Genomic DNA, 15617 nt, shown 5'->3' with positions numbered 1-15617 from the left:
AAGCACTTCCACTTGTGCAAGATTGAGCACTTGGTTTTCACCAATCCCTCTAACTGCTGCAGTCCTCCTGTGTTTCCCGAAAAGCTGCCCTTAAGGACTAGATCAGGGTAGGCAACCTAAGGCCCAATCGCCTTCTCAATCTGGCCCATGGACGGGCTGGGAATCAGTGTGTTTTTACATGAGTAGAATGTGTCCTTTTATTTAAAATGCATCTCTGGGTTATTTGTGGGCATAGGAATTCGTTCATAGGATGGTGGACTGGCCCACAGCTGAAAAAGGTTGCTGACCCCTTGACTAGATCCCTGCTCCAATAGTATGGGATATGCTCTGTAGGACTGCTATAAGTAGCGAGCAATCAGTGAAAACTGGGTGTCTTCCCTTGCAAAAGAGCAGAAATGCTTTCCTCAAGCGGGAAGCTACCGCTGAACAAAGCCCAGTGCTTTTTAAAAGAAAAAGGTGCCAATACTCACCATGAAGTTGTTACAGTAAGTGCCACACTTATAACATTTGAAAAAATAAAAGGTGCCGGTACTGCGTACTCTTGAGTAACCACAGAAAACAGCACTGGTAAAGCCCCTATTCGTTCAGAATAACCAGCCAAATCTCTGCCTGCAAGCTGCAGATTTTAGAAGCCAGAACTTTCTCTGGCAGATGCTTTTCTGTCTTGGAGCGCAGTGTTCTAACCATGCCTCAGAAGCCAGAACACTGTCTTCTGGAGGTCACAAATAATGCCTTACACACTCCCTGCACATTTTTGCCTTTGTTTGCTCTTATTCTCAGAATGAGTCCAATAGTTGTTGAGAAACCTTGTCCATAATTTCACTTTATAATGATCATTTCCCTGACACTTGGCTAACTTTTCCAAGTCCCCAGTTAAAATGGTAGTACTTTTACTACAGTACACACAGAAACTACTGACAGGGTTTTGAATGTTTTCCAAACACCTATGAAACAAGCAAAGGTCAGGGAAAGAGGACAAAACTTCCTGCATCTTCCTCCTCCCACAGACTGCAGCACCCTTTTCAACTTCTGCCCAATTACGAAGCCACCATCCCCTCCTATTCTACTCTTGATTTCATACCCCTGCTTTCATTTTTGCCCCATCCCCATGCCACCCCCTTCCTTCTTTTTTGCAGCCTCCCTTTGCACCCATTTTCACCTTCTTGCTCCATCCCTTTTCCTTTTACACAATTTTTATAAGACATCTGAAGGCAGCCCTGTATCAAGAGGTTTTTAATGCCTGATGTTTTAAATGTTTTTAGATATGCTGTAAGCCACCCAGAGTGGCTGGGGAAACCCAGCCAGATGGACGGGGTATAAATAAATTTTAAAAATATTATTATTATTATTCCTTCCTCTTTTCTTATCTCAGCTCTCTCCCTTGTATGCTGACCATCCCCATTTCCATGCCTTCTCCTCTCTCCTATTCTGCAGCTCCCTTTGCACACCCACCCTGGGATGATATATGGTACTGTCTTTCCAAGATGAATAGATTCTTATGAGCAAGCCTGTCAGTTTCTTTGTTCAGTTAGAGAAGGTTAAGTTCAGTTGATGGATGTTGTTCATGTATGGGTGTGGTGCTTGTAATAAAATATATGTTCCAAACTACTGTGCTGAATCTGGAACTTCCTGTTGAAGACAACACATGGTGCTAGGAGTAAACTACATTGTGTGAAGGATCTCTGCAGTTGCTTTTAAACCACCACTTTCACCTTCTCAGCGTTCCTTCCTTCTTGTTTCCATTCCACAGCCACAGCTGATGTGCAACCTGTCTTCTCTTTTACTCACCCCTGCATTGACTTTGTGCAAATCCAGGGCACTACAAATCCTCCACTAGGAGTTGTTGTTGTTATTTATTGAATTTATGTTGTTGTTGTTTCATCGTTTAGTCGTGTCTGACTCTTCGTGACCCCATAGACCAGAGCACGCCAGGCACTTCTGTCTTCCACTGCCTCCCGCAGTTTGGTCAAACTCATGCTGGTAGCTTCGAGAACACTATCCAACCATCTCTTCCTCTGTTGTCCCCTTCTCCTTGTGCCCTCAATTTTTCCCTACATCAGGGTCTTTCCCATGGGGTCTTCTCTTCTCTTCTCTTCTCATGAGGTGGCCAAAGTATTGGAGCTTCAGGATTTGTCCTTCCAGTGAGCACTCAGGGCTGATTTTCTTAAGAATGGATAATTTCAATCTTCTTGCAGTCCAAGAGACTGCAATTTATTGAATTTATATATCACCCTATATCCGGAGGTCTCAGGGTGGTTCACAAAAAGGAGTTGTGTTTATAAGCTCCTCACACACATCTTGGAGCAGATTTAAGAAGGGTATGGGGTGAGTGCTAAAAGGAGGAGTGTTGAGAAAGTTCCATTGTACAAACATAAATCCTTGTATTGGCCAGATGGTTACTATATTGGATACAAGTCCCAGCTTCTAATCCAGTTCTCTTGGCTGGTCACCCCACTAAAAACAGAGGACTCTGCCTTTTGCATATTCTCATTAAAAGCAGTCAGGCTTAAAAACATTTTTGGTGTCTGTCAAAGCTATAGTAATGGAGGTGGCTGGTTGTATCTCTCATGGTAGAGGTAAAGGTAATACAGAATTGTAGAGTCACCACAAGAAAATCTGGGGGTCAACCCCACGATTTTGGCCTGTGCACACTGGCTTTTACCTACACAGGCCCTATTCAGGTGGGTAGTCCCCATGTGGATAGTGGAAGTGTGCTGGATCTCTACATAGCATCAAAGGGGAAGGAGAGGAAGACAAGACCGAAAGTTCACACAAAGCCCAAGGTTCATGAAAACAAAATCCAAAATAAACAGTTCAGTAATACCTTTATTGGGACAAATGAAATGCTACAAAAATGTGAAAGCTTTCAAGTTATCAGAACTCTTCATTGGGCAAGATATTACACAGATAAATCCTGACATAGGAAGCTTTTAGGGCTAAGCAGCAAATCGCTTCCAGCAGGTAGCCAGAATAAACTGAGAGACACTGAGGAGAAAGGTGACCCAGTGTGACTGTGGGCAATGACTTGTATCAGGGAGGTTAACATAAATAATTGTGTTTTATTTCTTTTGTATAGGCAATAGCCAAAGACATCTCTTTAATATGAAGGAATAGCTAAAAGAACCCACCTAAATGGCTGTTGAATTGATTGCTGGCTGCTAGTTACTCCCTTCAAATTATGCACAATTACCAGTAGTTGACATGGTAGGGAGATGAAAAAAACAGTTTCATGGCCTGTCAGAATTAATGAGGAGAGCTAGGAGTTTCAAGGTCCCATGGAGGATATTTTAATGTTTTGCTAGTGTGTGCCAAAATACGAAAGGCCAGCCCAGATCATATGTAAGATAAAGGAAAATTAAATATGAATACTAATATCCACAAGAAAGTACAGTATATTTCTCTCAATCATACACAACAGATCACCTTGTTTGGCAAAGATGAAGGATATGACTCTTATGATACTAAACAAATATTTCTGACATATAATGGATCTGCAGTACTGGTAAAATCTGTTTTCATATTTCTGAATCCTAGCTCTCTGTCTTATTGAAGAAAATAACAAAATGAGTGGTTATTTGAAGAGGGGGGAAATAGTGGTGTGATATCGTCACATTAAACTTCACACATACCTGAGTTAGAAGGTAAAATAAAGAAAATGTACTGGGTGAAGAATTCAGCATATTGAGAAACTGAGGGGGGGGGGACAAGTTCCAAGTCTTATGTGAAGATGTGAATTTGGGCTAGGGGAGGAGGTCAGGCTGTATGATGCCTGAGTCCCTTTTAATTCCTAGGGTCCTAGATTCAGCAAAGGTTAAAATCTAATGGAGGATTCAATTGTTGAAGCAGCCAGGCCTGCTTCTTGGTGGGCCTAAGCATGGTTGTAAGTATAACAGAAGGAAGTGGCTTTGTGCCAGAGGGCAAGTGGGTGGGTCCCCTCTCCCACATCTGACTGGAAGTGGGAAAGACAAAAGTGTGTGTGTCTGTGAGAGATTGAGAAAGAGAGTGCACTGGGCTAGAAGCAGGTAGAAGAGAATGAGAGTTATGCTTGATCTCTGCTTGAATCCAAGACTGGGCCTATGGGAAGAACAAACCTTCTGGGGTGTTGATGCTGTGAGCCCATCCATCATAAGCTCAGGTTGTTATATATATGTGAAAATAAACCACATATAATAAAGACACCACAGTCTTTATTGTCCCTCATTCCTTAGAAACAGAACCCTACTTAAGCACTTGGACCCCCTGAAAACTAGCACCACTTGAAGATTGGGGTGGCAGCCAACACACTATTTGAATAATTTGGTTCAGCTCTGAAAAGTTTGAGCAGAACCACAATTGCATTCAATTTTGTCACATTTGGATTGCAACATCTGAAATGGGTTCTGTAGCCCAGTCCAGACATGCCCAGAGACATGCATAGGTCTCTAGCGTGAGTGGGTGGCATTGTGGTCTAAACCTCCAAGCCTCTTGGGCTTGCTGATCAGAAGGTCAGCAGTTTGAATCCGCGCGACAAGATGAGCTCCCATTGCTCTGTCCCAGCTTCTGCCAACCTAGCAGTTCGAAAGTATGCCAGTGCAAGTAGATAAATAGGTACAGCTGTGGCAGAAAGTTAAACAGCGTTTCCGTGCGCTCTGGCACTCATCACGATGTTCCGGTTTAGTTTAGCAGTTTAGTCATGCTGGCTACAAGACCCGGAGAACTGTCTGTAGACAAACACCAGCTACCTCAGCCTGGAAGTGAGATGAGTGCCAGGCCCCATAGTCACTTTTGACTGGACTTAACTGTCCAGGGGTCCTTTACCTTTACTTTTTTTCTAGGTCTTTAGCATGGCAAAGGGATGGTGATGAAAACAACAGCACCTTGTCACTATGACCCCATTGCCATGCTTGAGGCCAAGGAAAATGTATACATAGCCATGGTACAACACTCTGCACATGCTTGGAGGAAATTTGTGGAATCCATTCTGTATGGAACAAATTGCTCTGGAATGGGTGTGTGTGAGAGAGAAAGAGACAGAGAGAGAGAGAGAGAGAGAGAGAGAGAGAGAGAGAGAGAGAGAGAGAGAGAGAGCGCACTTTGAATTGTGTACAAAGGACAAAAGGTAACAAATACAGACACAGGAGCTTTGATGCAATGTATAATAATAAATAATAATAGAAACAACACAGTGTTTGTGATTTGTAAGGGCAAGATATTTATGCTTCAGAAGGAATCAGCAATTGCAGCATATGTATTATATAAACAAGTGTTTGCATTTGAAGATACTGCATGCTCCACATAACATTCCATCTCTGCTCTTTATAATTGAAGGAATTATTTCCTGGATTCCAAATGCTTATTATGTAATTAACAGTATCGCCACTCTAGGCTGCAATAGGCTGTCGCAGTACTTAAGCCACTTACTCTGGAACATCCCATTGACCTCAATTACATTATTCTGGGCTTCAAGTTTTGATATTTGACCCAAGCATTATTTTTAACATTTTCTTGATTATTTACTGTGCTACCTGCATTTGTTCGGAGAAACATATATTAATTTCATTATATGAGACTATAAATTTTTAGCCACATGCAAACTTAAATACTGTATATATATATATTCTAGGAGTTTTCACACCTAGAGCAGCAAAACATAAACTTTCCCATTGAACCTTATATAAATCTAGGGGCAGTAGGGAGGAAATCAGTGCTGATATTATCATAGCATATATTTCTTCATACAGAGTCAACATGGGATCACTTGTCAGGCATTATAGTGAATGAAGTAATTTGTTTTGATGAGTTGTTCCTCTATAGTTGACGTTATTTGTGTATACTATAAATGTTTAATTGTGGTAGAAGTAACATGTAGACAACTGTGACATGTTATCTTTCCAGTCATTATTAACCATAAAATAACTCAAGAGCAAAAGCACCATTTGTTTTCGAACTTTGCCCCAAATCCAGCAAAAAGCTTTTTTTGTGTCCAACAGCATGGGTCCAAGTGATGCAAAAATATGCATGGTGGTAGTTTGCATTGGGCCACCACTGTGTGTGAGGTTAGGAAAAATTTTAACAGGCAAAATACTAAGATAGTTGTATGGGGGCAGAGGGACAATAGGTGATGACCTGGGTAGGTGACATATAAAGATGGGGGAGGGCTCAGTCTAGTATGGGGGAAGGGCATTTGGCAAAAGGGTAGGCAGGGGTAACAAGCAGAGTGAGCAGGGGCAGCAGCCCTCAGTGAAACTGACAAGTGTATAAAATTACCATGAAGATGCCCTAGCTGTAAAGCATATTAGTATCAGCATATTTATGCTACAAACTTAAACTGCCTTAATAATCATTCCATCACTCCAGCGGAATTCTCAGACCCCTCAATGAACCACAGCTCCCAGAATTTGGGGTGTGTGAGAGAGAGGTGGGGGGAAGGAGCCATGTAAGTTAAAACAGTTGTTAAAGTGATCTAAGGCTCTTCAGCCTACTCCCTCTTTTACCACGCAGAAGAACTATTACGATGATATATGGGATTAGGATCACACACACAGAGGCGCAGCACTCACAAATATTGCCCTAGTTACCTGTGCTGTGATGTCAGTGTCATGCTGCTGTGACTGTGAGGTGACGTCATGTTTTGTGACATTTGTTGGCACAGGAGTCATCCAGCATAATTTGAAGCCCTTAAGTGTTGTCTAAGTAAGCTTTCAGTGTGGCTTGTAAAAGTGTTATCACTGCAAGAACAATTTATTATTATTATAATACATTGTAAATCAGTGTTTATCGGAAGGGAGCAGCCATACTCATGCAAAGCATCTGGAGAACTTCTGAACCGCCTTTGAATAGAGCCGAAAATAACAAGGTATATAATATATATAGTACCTTATCTTGCCGCAGCATTTTTGTCTAAGCACCAGTCTAACCCTTGAACTCAGCACAGCTCTGGGAAAGGAGCTTGTTAACTAGTTCTATTCTCCATCAAGCTCAAAAGGAAAGCAGACTTTCTGATCAAAGGATATTTGCGCCTTCTGCTCTTGGAGTTGTCTTTGTTAGCTAATTGCTTCTGCACTGGAGTGCTTGAGCTCTTGTATCTAAGGTGCGAATCATTTGTCTTATTAGAAGCAGCTATTACTTCACGCGTTAAAATGCGTTACTGTGCCAAACCCTCACATAGCCTGGCAAGAAGACAGCTTAACCAATTAATCAGGGGTTCCACAAAAGTGCATGATGGTAAGGAGCCAGATTTAGGGTGATAATGTTTGAAAAACATGTCATCATAAACCAATCTAACAGAAGAGCAAACTTTTATTTCAGGCAAGCCAGCAATACAGCCAGTGTTGGGGGTGTTTGTTTAGGCAAGTGTATGTTGCAAGATTTATGTCGTTTGGCAACTCTCTTACTTGTAGCAGCTACATGAACTTCAAACATCTACATAGGAAATAAAACAAAGACTGAAAAGCTCTATAGTAGATAAACAGCTTAATGCAAGTTGAAGTTTATATTGAAAATAATGTAATAATTTTGGCTTGCTAGGCTACTTAATTGTGACAACTTCATCTTAAGTTACACTCAAAGCAGACTCTTATAGGTTTGTTGTAAATGTCTGAATGCTGCGAACCATGCTCCTTGGCTTAACTAGGCATCAGATTGTTTTGCAGTGCAATGTGTAAGCAGTAGGCTGGGTTAACAACTATAGAATTCAGCCTAGGTATGAGAGCACAATTCTTGCCTTTCTTTTTTTAAGCAACTCTGTGCCCCTATTTTGTTTTCCAGATTCTCAGAAGAGAGCATCCATTGCCTTAAAAAGGCAAGCTACAAATTCTTCCTTGATATGTTGCAGAGGAATTACGCCGAGAATGAATCAAACAGTAGAATTAGGACTTAAGAAGAATGTTGGTATAAGCCGCCGTATACTGTCAGAACATTTGTCTATCTCGAGCTCAGTATTGCCTAAATTGGAACAACTTCTGTGAGCCACTTCCTGTCTTATTACGTTCAGATATGGTGGTGGGACCCCTGCAGTGATTCTAGCAATAGGCAGAGCACACTCAACTGGTGTACAGTAGAGCAGTGAATTCACCACCAGCTCCTGCTGGCTAGGGCAGAAGGTGAAGTGGCAATAATCCTCCCCCTTTATTTTGTTCCAGGCTGATGCAGCAGAAGGGCCCACATCGGACCCTTCACTAGGAAATGGACCACCATTGACTTCAGTGGATGCTGTTTCAGCGGCCCTTACACTGACTGGCAGGCAGTTTTACTGCCCCTCCTTAATCCTGTTTATTTCAGTGCATACTTTTTAATTGTAAATCACACTGAGGCTATTTTTAGAAGTAGTAAATGTGTTATAAATAGCAGCACAGGAATTGTCTGCAAGAGCCTCATCCTGCTATGCCAAGTGACCCTGCAAGTGACACTGGTGTGCAAATGGTCCATCCTGCTGCTGCTTGACGTAGTAAGCTGGGCACGTACTTGGACTGCTAAGCGCTGGGACTTCATGGCAGTCTCCACAGTCACATCCCCATAGCTATGCCCCTGCTAAGACTATGAACCTTTGACCAATACAAACATTATGGCTGCAATAACAAGTCATTTCTCCCATACTCACTCTCTCTCTTCCCTTTAACATCCAGCCTAAGTCTCAAGAGTTTACTCAATATTTTGTGACATTTTGGTTGGCCGTAATTAAGAGATTTTGATTTTCCCCGAAATAAAAGTGGCATGCTAATGTAACCTAGCTCTTCTTATTAGGTTATTTGGTGGGTTTATGTCTAGAAGCGGAAGAAAAAAGGCTTATATATTTGGTGTGCAACATACTAGCACATATTTGGTCAAAAGATTACTGCAATGCAGGGGGTTGGACTAGATGACACTTGTGGTCACTTTCAACTCTGCAATTCTGTGATTCAGTGATTCTATGATTCCTACAATACAGGATATCACAATCTCTGTTGTGAAATAAGTGGCAGTGCCCATCGCTACATTATTTCTTGCGAGAGGATCTGCTGATGGGCAGCTGCCAACCTACCAATAGATGCAAGTGTGAGTAAGCACTCAAGTTTCAATTTATAAGGTTCCAAGAGGGCAGGACTTCTTGAGATATCAACCTGTACATCAAGGGTGTTTACCATGTACTGTATTTCTTTTTGAATTTTTCTTTGCCATGTTCAAGGATCTATACACACATTATCTCAGGAATTCCCACAACCATGTAAAGCAGGTGTGGACAACTTTTTTTTCCTGCTGAGGAACATTCTCTATCCACCCCCCCCCCCGTGTGTGTGTGTGTGGGGGGGGAATCTGCCAGAGGCCATATGCTGACAGTGGGCGGAGCTGAAACTGATGACAAATGTGTTCTGGATAACTAATCTGGAATAAAGACCAATCATTCTGAAACTACAAAAATAAAGTGAGGCTTTTAAAAAGCCAGGAAAAGACTCATAAATGAAGTTAAGTGGAGTCACATGTAGCCCCTAGATCACAGGTTTCCCCTTTTAAGTTAAAGTGTTGGTCACTGGTTGTCTTAATAGTACAGAGATGGCACACACTGAGGCTGAAAACAGGAATATACCAAAGGCACAGCCCCCATATCATGGGAGTAGCCAGGATTTTTGATAGGGGGGCAGGCCTCTTGTTGGGGGGAGGGAAGAACCACACTTAGCTATTTTTTTTATTGATTTGGCGGAGGGCAACTGCCCCCCCCCTTGGCTACACCCATGTCCCATACATGTCTATTCAGAAATAAGTCCCACTGAATTCGATGAGACTTACTTCCAGGTAAATAAATGACTATATGATCGCAGCCCTGGTGAGTTTGAGGCAGGGGGTGATAGCCAAACTAGGGAATTGCTGTTTCACAGATCATTTGCTCACCCACCTTGCTACGTCGCCCCCTCGGCATCTGAAAAAAACACACCCGCAAAAACAAACACCTCCCCGTCATGGCCCTCTCTTAGCCTAACCTACCTCAAAGGAATATAATAGATAAAAAGGAAAATATTATATATAAGAGATAAATGGAATCAAAACGGCACATTGCTTTGATTTCGCCCGCGCTCCTCTGGATGGCAGGGATTTTCTTCCAGTTGATTGCACAACGCCTGCCAGGTTTAGGGCAAGGAAGATGCCACTAATCATGAATCACCCAAGTTCTGCACCTGCTGAAGATCTACTTGTTGCACAGCTGCGGAAAGTCTCGGCCGTCTTGCGCGAGTAAGGGACGAGCAGCCGCCGCGCTGCCCCCGGGGCTCCTTGGGTGGCTGCTGGCAGCGGCGAGGCGGAGGGAGCAGGGGCCTTCCCCGAGGAGCCCTCCCCCGGAGTGGGCGGGGCCAAGGCGAGCTCTCGGGGACTTGAGCGGAGGCCGCGGGGGAAGGAGAGCGAGCGAGAGACGCGTCGCGCTCGCTGCCTGGCTCCGCGTCCCGCCCGCCCGCCCCCTCCGCCTCGACGATGTCTTCTCCTTCCTCGCCCAAGGCGGAGAGGAAGCCGTGGAGCTTGGGGCGCCTGTCCGTCACGTCCAGGAAAGGCAGCATGAAACCCTCGGCTCTGGAGCTGGCCGAGAACGCCGCCAACGCGCACTACGCGCCTTTCTCGCTCTCCGCGCCCGCGGGGGGGACGACGACGCCCGGCGGCACCGGCTGCGCGACTCAGCAGCGCGCGCGGTACGTCGAGGGGCCCGAAGCCACCGTGGCCATGAGCGGAGGCGGCGGCGACTACCCTCGCCCTCCGGTCAGCTTCGACCCGCGCGTCTCCATCTACAGCGTCCGCAGACCTCTGCTGAGCCGCAGCCACATCCAAGGCAGGGTCTACAACTTCCTGGAGAGACCCACCGGCTGGAAGTGCTTCGTCTATCACTTCACTGTGTGAGTCCCAACGGCTTTTTGCTGAGCTTTTTGGTTAGAAGCGACCCCCCCCCCTCATAAGGGCCCCTCTTCTTCCCCGAGGAGCCCGGCGGCGGCTCCCGGGGTCAAGGAGCGGGGAGGGCAGGCGGGCGGGCCAGAAGGCTGCTTGCCGTTTTCTGTCAAGAAAAGGCGGGAAAAGGGCCTCGGGGAGCCCGGCGCACGCTCGCCAAGGGCGCGCGGCTCGCTCGGCGCCCGCCGGAGCCCCGCCCCCCCGGAGATTGGCAGCCCTCGCGCGACGCGTGTTTACCCGGCGGACTTTTCCGACCGAAGTTGACCTAGTAAGGATGCTGAGGGTGGCAGCCCGACCTACTAGGTCAGCATCTTCCTGCGGGAGTGAGGCAGCTGTTGCTGAAGCCGCGTGCCTCGTTTGCCCTCCAGCCAGCCTTCCTCCTGGAGCCATAGAGGGGGGAAAAGCTTGCAGCGTTTGGGAGTTTTGAGCTTAGGGGAATAAGAGGTGGCTTGAGAGAAGTTTATAAAATTATGCCTTGCGTGGAGAAAGTGAGTAGAGAAAGGCTTTTCTCACACCAGAAGTTTCGGACAATCCGATGAATGTAGGAAGATCCAGGGCAGACAAAAGGAACTTTTTCACACAGTGCATTAGTTAAACTGTGGAACTCCCTCCCACAGGACGCAGTGATCGCCACAGACTTGGATGGCTTTAAAAGAGCATCAGACAACGGAGGAGAGGGCTGAGGGCTGTCGATGGTGACTAGCTGTGATGGCTATGCTCTGCCCTCATAGTTGGAGGCAGCAATGCTTTTGAATACCATTTGCTGGACACCGCAGGAGGGCAAGAGCTCAGATCCCGCTTGCAGGTTTCCCACAGGCCTCCAGTTGGCCATTGTGAGAACAGGATGCAGAGCTGGATTATTTATTTGATTAATATCTATACCTGATGATCGCAGGGCGACTTAATATCTCCACCTGATGATCGCAGGGCGACTTACTATCTAAAAACACAAAATGCATAATATACTGTAGTAACAAACAAAACCAATAACCCAGCCCCCACAATATGGCCTCATCAAAGAGCACATGTTTTTATTTCCTATATACCTTACACTTTAGCAGCTCTTAGGAAAACTCTCACAGTGTCTCATCAGATATTTAACAGACCAAGCCTTGGCATACTTTATTGGAAGTAAGTTGCATTGTGTTCCATGAAGTTTGCTGCCAGGAAAGTATTCCAAGCATTGCAGCCTAATTGTAGGTGCTGTCTGCCTGTAACATTTAATTGCCTAGATTCATGCATAACGTTTGCTACAGATAAATCCTTTCCTTTAAGCACATAAGGTACTCCCTTACAGGTGTGTATGCAGCTGAGTTATTTCCAGGATTAATGTCAATAGATGCTAGGTTGCGGGGGGTGGGGGGAGAGAGACAGCTCCAGAAGATGGCAATTGTATATATCCTTTACTCTGGCTAGGTACCTGTTCTGCATGGTGGGGTGCACCACTGTGGCTTCTCTGTGCTAAAGGTCCATGCAGATACACTCTCTAGTTGATGAGCTGTGCTTTAACTTCTCTCTGTGTGTTCCATTCATTCCTAATGCATTGAGCAAAACAAGGCATTGTATGCTGAGAACTTCTTACGCTGGTTACAAGTACCAGAGTTCATAAAGTGTTGTTCATGAGATAATTATTTAAACTAGCCATCTGTCAGCACAATTCGATTCATTATTCAGAACTCTGACAACACATTGTGTGTGTGCACGCACACAAATACAAACGTTTGCGAAATGAAACAGTGACAAATGTGTGAACCCCCCTCTTTGGGAAAAGCAGCTTTGCCCCCAGGGAAAAGCAGCTTTGGGAAGGGAGCTTTTTAGAGTGGAGAAGCAGCCAGGGAAGTTTGTTAGAATCATCATAGAGTTGTAGAGTTGAAAGGGACCACAAGGGTCATTTAGTCCAAGCTGTCACAATGCAGGAATCTTTTTGCCCAGCATGACTGAGATTAAGTCTCCTGCTCTGCCAATTGAGCTACGTTGAAACTTTTCTGCACTGGCCATTCTTCTACTCTAGATTGTACCTCTTCCCATCACTTATCTCCCCTTGAGCTTCCAAAATGCACATTTGGAAAGGCAAAAAGAAGTTTGGAAACCTGCAAAATAGGAGGGAGATTTGGAGTGGAGTGATTAACACTTTCCTTACTCACCATTTATCCACTCCAAATCTCCTCCTACATTGCAGGTTTCCAAATTTTTGTTGCTTACAGGTTGTCTTATGATTTGCTAGGAGTGAAAGTGTTGAGCACATTTAGTTTCATAGGCATGCTGTGAAAGGGCATTATTCTTGATACAGTGGTACCTCGGGTTACATACGCTTCAGGTTACAGACTCTGCTAACCCAGAAATAGTGCTTCAGGTTAAGAACTTTGCTTCAGGATAAGAACAAAAATCATGTTCCGGCGGCGCAGAGGCAGCAGGAGGCCCCATTAGCTAAAGTGGTGCTTCAGGTTAAGAACAGTTTCAGGTTAAGAACGGACCTCTGGAACGAATTAAGTACTTCACCCGAGGTACCACTGAACCCAAATTATAGCCAAATTGAGCCAAAAATATGAAGGCATACTGTAGCACAACATGGCATTAGCTGCCTTTGACATTCCTCTTGGAGTTGATGCAAAAGACTTATTGCCTGATGTTGGTGTGCTTAAAATAACACTCACTTTTCTGAATCATGGCTTGCAAAATTAAAAAGCCACCAAAAATACCAATCAATACAATATACTGTACTTAATGGCTTCAAAATGTAGATTAGTTGTGCTTGTCTAATCAGAGCTACTTTTCAAGATGCATTATTGGAAATGAAAAAATGAGCAGAATGTATTTTTAAGAAAGTAGTGAATGGAATTTCTTAACCTAAGGTACTCTTACCGTAGGGCTTTTTTTTGGGGGGGGGTAGAATCCAAATATCCTAGCTGCCATTTAAAAGTTGTGTTAAATTACTAATGGCTCACCATATGACTCTGGTGCTTTTTTTCTCTCCATACCACTGCAAATGACTGAAAATAAGAAAGATTTACAACAGAGGTTCCTAAACCATGGTCCGTAAACCTCCACTGGTCCACAAGCTTCATTCAGGTAGTCATCGGCATGTCTGTAAAAAGACAGTTAAAATCATACAGAATCTAAAACAGTGCGTTGAAATTGCTAAATCTGGCAGAAAAATAATTAAGTGGTCCATCAAGACTTTCATCAATTTTTAATTCGTCATGAGGATGGGGGGAGGTTGGGAACTTTAGTTGGAATCCGTCTGTCTCGAGAGACAATGGAGTGTGCCTCTGAGCTGGGGATGAAGTCAAACTGCTGTGTTAGTAGCACCAAAGTGACCTCCTCAGGGTATGAGCCTGAGCAGTATGTACAAAGGTCCTGGGTTGCCCAGATGACAAGACACGCCCCCCCCCCGGCTTCACTGATGTGGTCCAAAGGAAAGCAGAACAATACGTTTGGCACCAGCTTGCTTGCAGGAGTTGCTGGAAGGAGGCATACAAGGTGCCATCCAACCATCACAGGGACTCAACTCTGGAATTGTGTAGGGTTTATTCCTGAGCCCTTTTTCTGCCAAAGATACCCTGAAAGGCAGCAGAGGTTTAGGATCAGTTTTTCTTCTCCTAGATGGGCTACTTTCCCAGGTTGATGAGCCCCACCTGCCAGGGGCGTAGCAGGGGGGGTGCGGTAGGTGCGGTCCGCCCCATGTGCCCCCACTGAGGTGGGTGACAAAATGGTGGGCAGCACTCACTGCTGGGCCTGCAGCATGCCCAAGCCACACGTCTTGGGCACCCGCAGGTTCCACTCTGTCCGCCTGCTGCCTCCCCCCCAGCTGTAGGGTGGCTGAGGCCCCATGGTGCGCCCTGCCCCTAGGGGTGCTGCGCCCCCTGCCCCGTCCCTATGGGCCCCATGCACCCCGTCCTGTCCCTCCCTAAGGGCACAGGGCACCCTGTCCCATCCCTATGGGCACCGCGTGCCCTGCCCCCACCCCTGGGGGAAGTTCGCTCCGCCCCTGTGGGTGCTTTGCCCCAGGTGCCAGAGAGGCTTCCTCCACCGCTGCCATCTGCCCCTCATTTCCCTCTACAGCACATGCTGAAACTGTCTTCTTGATCATTGGACCCACTAGTGGTCTCATCTGCTCAATCTGCTGGAGCTGTCTTTCCATGTAGGGCTTACAATATCATAGTCAAAAAGCTTGGAGGAGCAATTTATCTCCAGATAGTGGCTTTAATGTACAACAGCCTTTATTCTGAAAGTTAACTCAGGGAAAACTTCAAAACAGCCAAATGGGCATGGAGTTTTCTCGGTGTTCCCACAAAATGTGGGAAACTGGGATTGGGTAGGGGAGTGGAAATGGAATGGCATATCTTAACAAAGGGTGTGGCTGGCTGCTTGGCAACTTGTGCAAAGAGTATTCAGTGCTGCAACATTTTGTTTCAGGTCCCACTTGTTCTAAATGCATTTACTGGGATGTTCCAAGTGGTGGAATTGTCCAAATTGGAGCTTCTTGCATTGTAGGTTCATAGCTGGATGTTTTGGAAGCAAAAACAGGAAGACCAAAAGTAATGTGTTAAATCAGGTTCTCCATTTTCACCATCACTGATGCTGAGCACATGGGAAGCAGCTGCATACCAGGTCAGACTATTTCAGGTATCCCAAGGGTCATCTAGTCCAATGCCCTGCAATGCCAGTATTGCCTGCACTGGCTGGTAGTGGCTATCCAGGGTCTTTCATATCACCTGCTACCTAATCCCTTTAACTAG

At 45.2% G+C, this 15617-nt stretch overlaps 1 protein-coding gene and 1 long non-coding RNA gene across 5 annotated transcripts in view; both read left to right on the top strand.

Moving 5' to 3' along the window:
- The first annotated feature begins 4446 nt into the window (after nucleotides 1-4446).
- LOC309366220 lies at nucleotides 4447-8224 on the top strand. The gene is made up of 4 exons (XR_014166587.1): nucleotides 4447-4988; nucleotides 5040-6835; nucleotides 7747-8010; nucleotides 8121-8224. It is a non-coding gene; the product is annotated as an uncharacterized lncRNA (long non-coding RNA).
- A 2168-nt stretch (nucleotides 8225-10392) lies between these two features.
- KCNQ1 (potassium voltage-gated channel subfamily Q member 1) overlaps nucleotides 10393-15617 on the top strand; it is a 283258-nt gene continuing 278033 nt past the window's right edge. For 2 of the 4 annotated variants that reach the window (XM_081903781.1, XM_081903780.1), the window contains exon 1: nucleotides 10398-10829. In XM_081903781.1, coding sequence (XP_081759907.1) covers nucleotides 10417-10829 — 413 coding nt within the window. In that variant the 5' untranslated portion in view covers nucleotides 10398-10416. Of the gene's footprint in view, nucleotides 10830-15617 lie in introns of all 4 variants that reach the window. The other 2 variants (XM_081903782.1, XM_081903779.1) reach the window with 2 other exon arrangements.

Source organism: Podarcis melisellensis, assembly GCF_964234715.1.
Source record: "Podarcis melisellensis genome assembly, chromosome: 1".
Classification (NCBI taxonomy): Eukaryota; Metazoa; Chordata; class Lepidosauria; order Squamata; family Lacertidae; genus Podarcis; species Podarcis melisellensis.
The sequence above is the reverse complement of the archived record's forward strand: the minus strand, read 5'-3'. Positions and strand labels throughout refer to the sequence as shown.